Below are 14,050 nucleotides of genomic sequence, written 5' to 3' on the forward strand. Positions count from 1 at the left end.
TACCGAGTGGCTATAGTGGCTAATGCCCCTGTCCCGAAGCTAGCACCAGTTAGCCGTGAGCCAGGCGCATCTCCCGGCTAGCAAACGAAATTACTACAACTACAAAAACCTCTTTTACTATCTGGTCTGGACCCTTTGTCGACACGACGCCCCGCCATACCACCATGACTGGTCCGCCGACTTAACTCCATCCGCTGTGCCCTCAACCGGCCTTCGCCGGACGTCGGAGCAGACGCTTCTACTTACCCCGGCCTGCTAACTTTAAACGCTGTGTCTCCCGCGTGCCAGCGTAGTAATGACTACCCTGCGGCTTCCCTGTTCCATCTATTGCTGTTCACGAGACCCTATGATCACTTGTCTACATAGCTGATGCCTGCTGGACTATTCATTAATCACGGTACTCCATTTTGTTTCTTTTTGTTTATCTGTCGGCCCCAACTGTGTAGTTAACCGACCCTCTCTGCCCATTCACCGCCATTTTACCTGTTTAGCTGATTAGCTGTTGTTGTCTTACCCGTTGTTGCCTTAGCTAGCTCTCCCAATCAACACCTGTGATTGCTTTATGCCACGCTTTATGTCTCTCTCAAATGCCAATATGCCTTCCACACTGTTGTTTAGGATAGTTATTATTGTCTTAGTTTACTGCAGAGCCCCTAGTCCCACTCAACATGCCTCAGATACCTCCTTTGTCCCACCTCCCACACGTGTTGACCTCATCCAGCATAACTAGCCCGTCCAGAGATGCAACCTCTCTTATCATCACTCGGTGCCTGGGTTTTCCTCCACTGTACCCGCACCCCACCATACCCCTGTCTGTACATTATGCCCTGAATCTATTCTACCACGCCCAGAAATCTGCTGCTTTTATTCTCTGTCCCCAACGCACTAGACGACCAGTTTTGATAGCCTTTAGCCGTACACTCATCCTACTCCTCCTCTGTTCCTCGGGTAATGTGGAGGTTAACCCAGGCCCTGCGTGTCCCCAAGCACTCTCATTTGTTTACTTCTGTAACCCGAAAAAGCTTTGGTTTCATGCATGTTAACATCAGAAGCCTCCTCCCTAAGTTTGTTTTACTCACTGCTTTAGCACACTCCGCCAACCCTGATGTCCTTGCCGTGTCTGAATCCTGGCTAAGGAAGGCCACCAAAACCTTTGAGATTTCCATCCCCAACTACAACATTTTCCGTCAAGATAGAACTGCCAAAGGGGGAGGAGTTGCAATCTACTGCAGAGATAGCCTGCAAAGTTCTGTCATACTTTCCAGGTCTATGCCCAAACAGTTCGAGCTTCTAATTTTAAAAATGAATCTCTCCAGAAATAAGTCTCTCACTGTTGCCGCCTGTTATCGACCCCCCTCAGCTCCCAGCTGTGCCCTGGACACCATATGTGAAATGATTGCAACCCATCTATCTTTAGAGTTCATTTTGCTATGTGACCTAAACTGGGATATGCTTAACACCCCGGCAGTCCTACAATCTAAGCTAGATGCCCTCAATCTCACACAAATGATCAAGGAACCCACCAGGTACAACCCTAAATCCGTAAACATGGGCACCCTCATAGATATTATCCTGACCAACTTGCCCTCCAAATACACCTCTGCTGTTTTCAATCAGGATCTCAGCGATCACTGCCTCATTGCCTGCATCCGCTATGGGTCCGCGATCAAACGACCACCCCTCATCATTGTCAAACACTCCCTAAAACGCCTTACTTATCGACCTGGCCCGGGTATCCTGGAAGGATATTGACCTCATCCCGTCTGTAGAGGATGCCTGGTCGTTCTTTAAAAGTCATTTCCTCACCATCTTAAATAAGCATGCCCCTTTCAAAAAATGTAGAACTAAGAACAGATATTGCCCTTGGTTCACTCCAGACCTGACTGCCCTCGACCAACACAAAAACATCCTGTGGCGGACTGCACTAGCATCGAATAGTCCCCGCGATATGCAACTTTTCAGGGAAATCAGGAACCAATACACGCAGTCAGTCAGGAAAGCAAAGGCTAGCTTTTTCAAACAGAAATTTGCATCCTGTAGCTCTAACTCCAAAAAGTTTTGGGACACTGTAGAGTCCATGGAGAATACGAGCACCTCCTTCCAGCTGCCCACTGCACTGCTAGGTAACACTGTCACCACCGATAAATCCACAAAAATCAAGAATTTCAGTAAGCATTTCTCTACGGCTGGCCATGCTTTCCTCCTGGCTACCCCAACCCCGGCCAGCAGCTCCACACCCCCCGCAGCTACTTGTCCAAGCCTCCCCAGCTTCTCCTTCACCCAAATCCAAATAGCAGATGTTCTGAAAGAGCTGCAAAACCTGGACCCGTACAAATCAGCTGGGCTAGACAATCTGGACCCTCTCTTTCTAAAATTATCTGCCGCCATTTTTGCAACCCCTATTACCAGTCTGTTCAACCTCTCTTTTGTATCGTCCGAGATCCCTAAAGATTGGAAAGCTGCCGCGGTCATCCCCCTCTTCAATGGGGATGACACTCTAGACCCAAACTGTTATAGACCTATATCCATCCTGCCCTGCCTTTCTAAAGTCTTCGAAAGCCAAGTTAATAAACAGATCACTGACCATTTCGAATCCCACCGTACCTTCTCCGCTGTGCAATCCAGTTTCCAAGCTGGTCACGGGTGCACCTCAGCCACGCTCAAGGTCCTGAACAATATCATAACCGCCATCGATAAAAGACAGTACTGTGCAGCCGTCTTCATCGACCGGGCCAAGGCTTTCGACTATGTCAATCACCGTATCCTTATCGGCAGATTCAACAGCCTTGGTTTCTCAAATGACTGCCTCGCCTGGTTCACCAACTACTTCTCAGACAGAGTTCAGTGTGTCAAATCGGAGGGCCTGTTGTCTGGACCTCTGGCAGTGTCTATGGGGGTACCACAGGGTTCAATTCTCGGGCTGACTCTTTTCTCTGTATATATCAATGATGTCGCTCTTGCTGCGGGTGATTCCCTGATCCACCTCTATGCAGATGACACCATTCTGTATACATCTGGCCCTTCTTTGGACACTGTGTTAACTAACCTCCAAACGAGCTTCAATGCCATACAACACTCCTTCTGTGGCCTCCAACTGCTCTTTAACCTAGACGTTCCACTAGCTGAACACCTGCTCCAATATCCAATGATAGGCGTGGCGCGAATTACAAATTCCTCAAAAATACAATTTTTTTTCTAACATATGACTATTTCACAGCATTTTAAAGACAAGACTCTCCTTTATCTAACCACACTGTCCGATTTCAAAAAGGCTTTACAGCGAAAGCAAAACATTAGATTATGTCAGCAGAGTACCCAGCCAGAAATAATCAAACACCCATTTTTCAAGCTAGCATATAATGTCACAAAAACCCAGAAGACAGCTAAATGCAGCACTAACCTTTGATGATCTTCATCAGATGACACACCTAGGACATTATGTTATACAATACATGCATGTTTTGTTCAATCAAGTTCATATTTATATCAAAAAACAGCTTTTTACATTAGCATGTGACGTTCAGAACTAGCATACCCCCCGCAAACTTCCGGGGAATTTACTAACAATTTACTAAATTACTCAGGATAAACGTTCACAAAAAGCATAACAATTATTTTAAGAATTATAGATACAGAACTCCTCTATGCACTCGATATGTCCGATTTTAAAATAGCTTTTTGGTGAAAGCACATTTTGCAATATTCTAAGTACATAGCCCAGCCATCACGGGGTAGCTATTTAGACACCCGGCAAGTTTAGCCTTCACCAAAATCAGATTTACTATAACAAAAATGTTATTACCTTTGTTGTCTTCGTCAGAATGCACTCCCAGGACTGCTACTTCAATAACAAATGTTGGTTTGGTCCCAAATAATCCATCGTTATATCCGAATAGCGGCGTTTTGTTCGTGCGTTCCAGAAACTATCCGAAATGGTAAATCAGGGTCGTGCGCATGGCGCAATTCGTGACAAAAAAATTCAAAATATTCCATTACCGTACTTCGAAGCATGTCAACCGCTGTTTAAAATCAATTTTTATGCAATTTATCTCGTAAAAAAGCGATAATATTCCGACCGGGAATCTCCTTTTCGGCAAACAGAGGAAAAATCACAAAGACGGGGGCGGCCAGTGCACGCGCCTAAGCCCACAGTCCCTTGATCGGCCACTTGACAAAGGCGATAATGTGTTTCAGCCTGGGGCTGGGATGACGACATTATGTTTTTTCCCGGGCTCTGAGAGCCTATGGAAGACGTAGGAAGTGTGTCACGTTAGAGCAGAGATCCTTTGTAATAGATAGAGATGGCAAAGAAGTTCAAGAAATGGTCAGACAGGCCACTTCCTGTAAAGGAATCTCTCAGGTTTTGACCTGCCATTTGAGTTCTGTTATACTCACAGACACCATTCAAACAGTTTTAGAAACTTTGGAGTGTTTTCTATCCAAAGCCAATAATTATATGCATATTCTAGTTACTGGGCAGGAGTAGTAACCAGATTAAATCGGGTACGTTTTTTATCCAGCCGTGAAAATACTGCCCCTAGCCATAACAGGTTAACGCTAATAAAACCAAATGCATCTTTTTCAACCGTTCACTGCCAGCACCCGCCCGCCCGACTAGCATCACTACTCTGGACGGTTCTGACTTAGAATATGTGGACAACTACAAATACCTAGGTGTCTGGCTAGACTGTAAACTCTCCTTCCAGACTCATATTAAACATCTCCAATCCAAAATTAAATCTAGAATCGGCTTCCTATTTCGCAACAAAGCCTCCTTCACTCAAGCTGCCAAACATACCCTCTTAAAACTGACTATCCTACCGATCCTCGACTTCAGCGATGTAATTTACAAAATAGCTTACATACTCTACTCAGCAAACTGGATGCAGTCTATCACAGTGCCATCCGTTTTGTCGCCATAGCCCCTTATACCACCCACCACTGCGACCTGTTGGCTCTAGTCGGCTGGCCCTTGCTACATATTCGTCGCCAGACCCACTGGCTCTAGGTCATCTATAAGTCTATGCTAGGTAAAGCTCCGCCTTATCTCAGCTCACTGGTCACGATAACAACACCCACCCGTAGCAGGCACTCCAGCAGGTATATCTCACTGGTCGTCCCCAAAGCCAACACCTCCTTTGGCCGCCTTTCCTTCCAGTTCTCTGCTGCCAATGACTGGAATGAATTGCAAAATCGCTGAAGCTGGAGACTTGTATTTCCCTCACTAACTTTAAACATCAGTTATCTGAGCAGCTAACCGATCACTGCAGCTGTACATAGCCCATCTGTAAATAGCCCACCCAATCTACCTACCTCATCCCCATATTGTATTTATTTACTTTTCTGCTCTTTTGTACACCAGTATTTCTACTTGCACATCATCATCTGCTCATCTATCACTCCAATGTTAATTTGCTAAACTGTAATTACTTCGCTACTATGGCTTATTTATTGCCTGACCTCCTCACACCATTTGCACACACTGTATATAGAGTCTTTTTTTCTATTGTGTTATTGTTTTTTCCATGTGTAACTCTGTGTTGTTGTTTGTGTTGCACTGCTTTGCTTTATCTTGGCCAGGTCGCAGTTGTAAATGAGAACTTGTTCTCAACTAACTTACCTAGTTAAATAAAGGTGAAATAAAAAAAAATATATTTTATTTTTTCTCCAATATGTAAAGATTTATACCATATGAATGATTCTCATGTATTGTATATGAGAGATGAATTCACTGTAAATCCTTTATCATATGTCCTTCTGTCCTTGCAGGCAAAGACTCCCAGCTAAGAATGTGTACTACTACCGTTGCCCTGACCATCGGAGGAACTATGTGATGTCCTTCGCCTTCTGCTTTGACCGAGAGGATGATGTGTACCAGTTTGCCTACTGCTACCCCTACACCTACACCAGACTGCAGCACTACCTGGACAGCTTGGAGCGCAGGAACCTGGACTACCTGCAGAGAGAGCAGCTGGGGCTCAGTGTGGTGAGTGAGTGTGTGTGTGCGTTCTTGCATGCATATACATGTGTGTGTTTGTGTCGTTGTGTGTCATCTCTCCCTCATCATACCGTTTTCAACAGAATACCAGAGAGCCCCCAGCCCAGGTCCAGCAGTCCTCTGCTTCACTTTTTCATGTTATCAGTGTGACTGTTCAACTCTGTGTGATTGTAGCCTGAGAGAGGACAGGAGTAGCGTCCTTGACTGTGCTAGGAGGTGTGGTGTGGTGTGGAGGCTGGGGGAGCCAGCCATAGTGTGTTTCTCTGTCTCTCTCTGTGTTGTGCCTGTGCAGCGCTGCACGCTGGTTGCCCTTTGAGGGATAGCACTGCTGCGTGTAATCAGGAGAGCTCTCACCTCTCACAGGAGCAGGTACTGGATCATGCACGCTGCCTGCAGTACTGTTTGCTCTTATCAAATAATTGTAGGAGAAAAACTCATTAGAAATGCTTGAGAGTTCTTTTTTTTTTTTTTTTTTTTTTTACATTTGTCAAGGAAAGCTAGCTGCAAGCACCAATGATGAAATTGCATTTATTGATAAAAATGAGTCAAATATTTATGAAATTTGGTTTGAAGGGCAGATGATGTTGATGATGTGGATATCTCAACCAATAGGAGCCCAGAATTGGCAACAAAGACAAGAACAGGCATCAGCATATTCCTTCCATAGTTCACATCATAGAATTAGAATTCAATTGAATTGTATTTGTAGGCTTCCCACTGTCCTATCACACTTTCAAGTACAAATGAGGGCTTGAAAGTGTAGAGTATTAGTTCTGCTTTTATGCCGCACTGGCACTTTGTGATGAATTCAGACATAAAACAGAGTGAGTTGGCACTCGAACTAAAGATTAGTATGCATAGTCATAGAGGTGTTTTATGGCCTTATTTGTCTTTTAATGTCCTGTGGTCCTGGGTCTTTGACAGCCTGGCCCAGCCCTCTCATTACGACCTGCAATGAGAGAGGGATGAGGGGACCTTTCCGTCTGCTGCAGTAAAGAGCCCCAGTCCCTCTAGTGGCTCCACACAGCCACATGATACATGTTTTCTGGTGGAACTTACCATACGTGTATGGAGATAATATACTCCATACACACACACACACACACACACACACACACACACACACACACACACACACACACACACACACACACACACACACACACACACACACACACAGATCACATGTGCATATCTACACATACAGTTGCCCTTTCAGATGTAGACTCCATGGACCTATAGTAAATCATCAGGGGGTAAGACAAAAGCCTCGCCATTTAGTGTGACATTCACCAGTGACCTTGACTGAGTGCCTTATCATGAATAATATCATTTTCAATCAGCCTCTCACTCTCAGTTTAACTTGTGCACGTAGGCATAAGATAGAAAGTGCTTTACAATGCTCATTATTTCTGATCATTAGGTATGGCTTGCTCTTAGGCTAGTCATAGCTCCAAATGGAACTGATTGGAAAGCTACATTTCAAAGATGTTACTACACATTTGAGGCGTGATTATAAATCAGCAGATGCTTAGATTATTTCAGCCCAGAATGAGCCTGGAAGTGCTTGTCAGATCTTCAGGGCTGGAATTTTTCAGTGACACAGTTCCTCCACGTTTACTTTAAAAACATCTGTTAGTTACCTGGGCTGTATCCTTGATGGAAGCTTGGGGGGGTGTGAGCATGGCCAATAAAATGCTAGGGAAATGTAACGCTAGGACCAGGTTTTGGCCAAGAATGTCCAAGCTGCTTGATAAGGACTCAATGAGAGTGCTAGCCACTGCCCTGATTCAATGGCATTTTGACTACGCTACACTGGGTCTGGTTAACAGGATTATTTATGGTTCTGCGCCCAGATATTGGACTGATTACTTTCCCCATGTTAGGGATGCACACAACCACAGCAACAGATCAGGTGTTGCTAATGTGTGTTTATACAGGTTCAGGAGTAATGCTGGGAAAGATGCTTTCTTGTATACAGGAACCTCAGAGTGCCCATAAAAACGATGTCCTCTCTGGGCAGCTTTAAAAATAAGGTTAAAAACTTGTGTGCCCATATGAATGTTCCCTCCGATGTAACTGCAATAATGAAATACATGTGTTTCTTGTATTCGTTTTTTATACAGTGCCTTGCAGAAATATTCACCCCCCTTGGCATTTTTCCTATTTTGTTGCATTTCAATCTGTAATTTAAATAGATTTTTATTTAGATTTCATGTAATGGACATACACAAAATAGTCCAAATTGGTGAAGTGAAATGAAAAAAATTACTTGTTTCAAAAAATAAAATTAAAATTAAAACAGAAAAGATGTGCGTGCATATGTATTCACCCCCTTTGCTATGAAACCCTAAATAAGATCTGGTGCAACCAATTACCTTCAGAAATCACATAATTAGTTAAATAAAGTCCACCTGTGTGCAATCTAAGTGTCACATGATCTGTCACATGATCTCAGTATATATACACCTGTTCTGAAAGGCCCCAGAGTCTTCAACACCACTAAGCAAGGGGCACAACCAAGCAAGCGGCACCATGAAGACCAAGGAGCTCTCCAAACAGGTCAGGGACAAAGTTGTGGAGAAGTACAGATCAGGGTTGGGTTATAAAAAAACGGAAACTTTGAACATCCCACGGAGTGGTAGGCATCCATTATTAAAAAATTGAAAGAATATGGCACCACAACAAACCTGCCAAGAGAGGGCCACCCACCAAAACTCACAGACCAGGCAAAGAGGGCATTAATCAGAGAGGCAACAAAGAGACCAAAGATAACCCTGAAGGAGCTGCATAGCTCCACAGCGGAGATTGGAGTATCTGTCAATAGGACCACTTTAAGTCGTACACTCCACAGAGCTGGGCTTTATGGAAGAGTGGCCAGAAAAAAAGCCATTGCTTAAAGAAAAAAATAAGCAAACACGTTTGGTGTTCGCCAAAAGGCATGTGGGAGACTCCCCAAACAAAAAATAGGTACTCTGGTTAGATGAGATTAAAATGTAGCTTTTAGGCCATCAAGGAAAACGCTATGTCTGGCGCAAACCCAACACCTCCCATCACCTCGAGAACACCACCCCCACAGTGAGACATGGTGGTGGCAGCATCATGCTGTGGGCATGTTTTTCATCGGCAGGGACTGGGAAACTGGTCAGAATTGAAGGAATGATGGATGGCGCTAAATACAGGAATATTATTGAGGGAAACCTGGTTCAGTCTTCCAGAGATTTGAGTCTGGGACGGAGGTACACCTTCCAGCAAGACAATGACCCTAAGCATACTGCTAAAGCAACACTCGAGTGGTTTAAATGTCTTGGAATGGCCTAGTCAATGCCCAGACCTCAATCCAATTGAGAATCTGTGGTATGACTTAAAGATTGCTGTATAACAGTGGAACCCATCCAACTTGAAGGAGCTGGAGCAGTTTTGCCTTGAAGAATGGGCAAAAATCCCAGTGGCTAGATGTGCCAAGCTTATAGAGACTTGCCCCAAGAGACTTGCAACTGTAGTTGCTGCAAAAGGTTGCTCTACAAATGATTGACTTTCGGGGGTGAATAGTTACGCACGCTCAAGTTTTCTGTTTTTTTTGTCTTATTTCTTGTTTGTTTCACAATAAAAAAAAAATGTGCATCTTCAAAGTGGTAGGCATGTTGTGTAAATCAAATGATACAACCCCCCCAAAAAATCTATTTTAATTCCAGGTTATGAGGCAACAAAATAGGAAAAATGCCAAGGGGGTGAATACTTTGCAAGCCACTCTATGTTTCGCTGTCATGCTGTGTAACACTGTGTTGCCAATCTTGCAGAGCAATTTTGTCACAAGAGGACCACAATGGAAATAAGTCCTAGACTTTGTGTGTTATCCTCCATGAATTTACTAATGTACATGTACAGTTGAAGTCAGAAGTTTACTTCCCCTAAGGTTGGTGTCATTAAAACTCGTTTTTCAACCACTCCACAAATTTCTTGTTAACAAACTATAGTTTTGGCAAGTCGGTTAGGACATCTACTTTGTGCGTGACACAAGTCATTTTTCCAACAATTGTTTACAGACAGATTATTTCACTAATAATTCACTGTATCACAATTCCAGTGGGTCAGAAGTTTACAAACACTAAGTTGACTGTGCCTTTAAACAGCTTGGAAAATTCCAGAAAATGATGGCATGGCTTTAGAAGCTTCTGATAGGCTAATTGACATCATTTGAGTCAATTGGATGTGTACCTGTGGATGTATTTCAAGGCCTACCTTCAAACACAGTGCCTCTTTGCTTGACATCATAGGAAAATCAAAAGCAATCAGTAAAAAAATTGTAGACCTCCACAATCATCCTTGGGAGCAATTTCCAAACGCCTGAAGGTTCATCTGTACAAACAATAGTGCGCAAGTATAAACACCATGGGACCATGCAGCCTTCACACCGCTCAGGAAGGAGATGCCTTCTGTCTCCTAGAAATGAATGTACTTTGGTGCAAAAGTGCAAATCAATCCCAGAACAACAGCAAAGGACCTTGTGAATATGCTGGAGGAAACAGGTACAAAAGTATCTATATCCACAGTAAAACGAGTCCTATATCGACATAACCTGAAAGGCCACTCAGCAAGGAAGAAGCCACTGCTCCAAAACTGCCATAAAAAAGCCAGACTACGGTTTGCAACTGCATATGTGGACAAAGATCATACTTTTTGGAGAAATGTCCTCTGGTCTGACGAAACAAAAATAGAACTTTGGCCATAATGACTATCGTTATGTTTGCTTGCAAGCCGAATAACACCATCCCAACCGTGGTTGGTTGCAAATGGGTCTTCCAAATGGACAATGACCCCAAGCATACTTCCAAAGTTGTTGCAAAATGGCTTAAGGACAACAAAGTCTAGGTATTGGAGTGGCCATCACAAAGCCCTGACCTCAATCCTATAGAACATTTGTGGGCAGAACTGAAAAAGCATGTAAAATAAAGTGGTGATCCTAACTGACCTTTGACAGGGAAGTTTTACTAGGATTAATGTCAGGAATTGTGAAAAACTGAGTTTAAATATATTTGGATAAGGTGTATGTAAACTTCCGACTTCAACTGTTTTTCTTTTTCAAGTTTTATGTGTGCTTGTTTTAATAAACGAAATGTAAAAAGAATCAATTTAAACCCCCTCTTCTACTCAGATTTATCAGATGAACTGTCCCTCATTGTTGGAGGGATGAGGGACTGTAAAGTCTGTGAGTACATTTGCTGCTGTCTCAGGGAAAGTAAACAAAGCTAGAAAAGATGAGTGGGAGACAAAGTCGACTTAGAGTGACAGAATTTGAGAGTGGAAGACAAGCAGACACAGGGAAGCAGGCCTCAGGGCCAAGCTGCTGTGACACACTAGGTCTACCTGCCTACCAATAAACAGCTACAGTAATTGTGATGCCTCATCTCCACCAAACACATAGAGAGAACATAGCTCCACTATAATAGGGGAGGACTACTATAATTGCACTTCTGGGATAATAACAAATGCTTGAACTGTGTATTGCCTTTCAGCCTCCGTCTCTCTACCATCCCTTTATTGTTCTCTTTCACTTTTCCCCACTCCCCTTACATGCGTTCGTTTTTATAGCACCTAGATCTGCTGCAGGGACCAGCAGTAAAACTGCTTTTTGATGGCGTATGTGCCAGGTGAAGACAAAGCATTGTAAGCATACTAAGCAGTGTGTGTGCAGGTTTGTGTCAGTGAGTGTATGGAAATCTTTTTGCCATCTGCATTTGCCCAGGTGTCAATCAATGAGATGTGGGATGAGGTTTGAAAAACCTCTGTTCATGTGTGACAACTTGAAACAGCAGAACAGGCAGCTCCGACTTTTTTTAATGGTCAGAGGTTTCTTTCCTTCGTCTCTTTTAAGACAGACTTTATGGATAAAGCTGATGTCTCTCTTGCTACTTGTACCCTAACACATTCTTTGTGATGGTCTACACGTCTGTGATGGACTAGTGGATTTTATACAGGGTTTTATAGAGTTTCTGTGGAAGGGTCATGCACTGTATCCATTCCCCTGTATCCATTCTCACTGTCTGAACATTTCTCCTGCAATCCATTCCTTGACAGTTGTGTGAGGGACAAGTCCATGTAGACAGAATGGATTCTGCCTGGACCTTTCTCTGCTAACAAGTGTACGCACTCCACGTATAAGTTTCCTTAAAACTATTCCACCATTTATTTTGTATTGACTACTAAAAAGACAGTCAGGGCCCAGTATTGGTGCTAGTACACACACGGACAAAGCATTTTCTTAGCAGAGTAGGAGTTTCAGTGAAAGCACTTTTACCATTCCTTTCCTGTCATGATGGCCAACTGTGATACAATTTTGTTTTACCTCTGAAAAAGCAGCCCGTATCGGCAGCCCGTATCTAAGATGAATGTGCAAATGAGAGTGAGGAGTCGATGGCCATCCTTAAGCCTGCACCCCTCACCTGCCACCACTAAGTTCCACAAATACTTATCATATTTCAAGAGGAAATAATCACCATTAAAGTATTGTGCAAAACACAGGATTTGTTTAATGTTGAAGTGTGCAGCTGAAATAACAAAAATAGGTTCCTCAAATTTGACTTAGGGAAACAATAAACGGACATGGTTGCAATAGAGCTTACACAGTGCTTGCTGTAATATCCACAACACCCTTTGCTCCTTTAGGAGTATTGAATGCTTCACAAAACCGAGCTCGTCTACAATAATAGGGCTTCTACAGTGCCCTGTGGATGTCACTTTCAAACGTTCAGGGCTCTGTGGAATCCCGCAGCTCACATAGACTTTTATGAGGCTCCTCCGTCCAAAGGCTCCAAGGAGGGGGAGGCATGGGGAAGCTGGAAAGAATGTGCTGGTCTGGGAAGGTGATATTCTGCGGTCCTAATGGTCGCTGGGTCTCCTGCAGACAGGCTGTAGTGGACTGTGTCCTGGTGCCTGTTAGTGGGAATAAAGGATGAGAGGGGCCTTTGGCCCACGGAGTTGGCACTGCGGCGGTCTGCTGGGCTTATCACTGTGTTTGTACACTGTGTGCCAAGATTTAATCAATAGCGACTTTACCTTCCACTAGGAGATAAGGTCAGACTGACTGGAACGTTAGTAGCTGATGCTAGAGAAGAGAGGGAGACTAGGCTTGTCTTTCCTACTGCATGGCGGATGGATGGCTGTGCCGTCTGAAACCAGGCTGCTGGGTAACTGCATGAAGTCTAGTCATTTACTGGCTTAACAGCAGCCAAAGTGTCTCTCGCAATATCATGAAGCATCCTGCTCTTCTTTGTGTGCCCACTCTTTCACATCCCCCGTTCAAGGATACTGTTGACATGTTGGTTCTTCTATGAATGATTATATGATGGCGTTCTAATTTGGAGAGCTCTCCAACTGTTGACCAAACGATTATTATTATTATTATTGTTGGTCCACCATCAGACCGCCTGCCAATCTACCTTCATTATCATCTGTATGAGCTGAGAGCACAATATCACATACAGCAACAGTACTAAGTGGAAGTACTTAGGAACAGGTCGAGGGAATAGATGATATCTAGTTCTGATGTCTTGCTGTCACCCTGAACTAGAGGAATAGTGTTTGCCTATATCTGAATAGCCTGTAATGTCATACACCGGACCCCGACTCTACGTTTCTGATTGAGGTTGCGGGGTCATGCATGATCACTTCTGCTTGATGGTTGTGCCTGGCTCTGGTTGCTATGACAAGAAGCTGGTGGACTGTCAGTATTTTCCATTGGCTTTCATTGGTCTTTGACCTGGATAAAAGGTAGGTATGGCTTGTGTGGTGGAGACAGTGGCCATTGGCAGTAACATAGCCTATATGTGGTAGAACGATTATTCAGTAGAGGGGTTGTCAGACAGTGGTGTATTTTCCAAGTTGACTTCCAAAACTGTAAATTGATCCTTATTATAATGCAGGCAAAAAGATATCAGATTTGCTGTCAGAGATATTTCTTTTTGAAATTGGAAATGGCTCACACCTTTAAGTCTTAACTCTCTCTCAAGCTTGTGCACCAGATAGAACATCTGAGTGGTGAGAGAGGAGAGA

At 43.7% G+C, this 14,050-nt stretch overlaps 1 protein-coding gene across 1 annotated transcript in view; it reads left to right on the forward strand.

Moving 5' to 3' along the window:
- Positions 1-14,050, forward strand: part of LOC100286605 (cytosolic carboxypeptidase 6) — a 468,593-nt gene that overhangs the window by 283,036 nt on the left and 171,507 nt on the right. Inside the window, exon 5 of the mRNA XM_014169493.2 lies at positions 5,770-5,986. Coding sequence (XP_014024968.1) covers positions 5,770-5,986 — 217 coding nt within the window. The remainder of the gene's footprint in view (positions 1-5,769; positions 5,987-14,050) is intronic.

The sequence above is a fragment of the Salmo salar genome, chromosome ssa23 (assembly GCF_905237065.1).
Source record: "Salmo salar chromosome ssa23, Ssal_v3.1, whole genome shotgun sequence".
Classification (NCBI taxonomy): domain Eukaryota; kingdom Metazoa; phylum Chordata; class Actinopteri; order Salmoniformes; family Salmonidae; genus Salmo; species Salmo salar.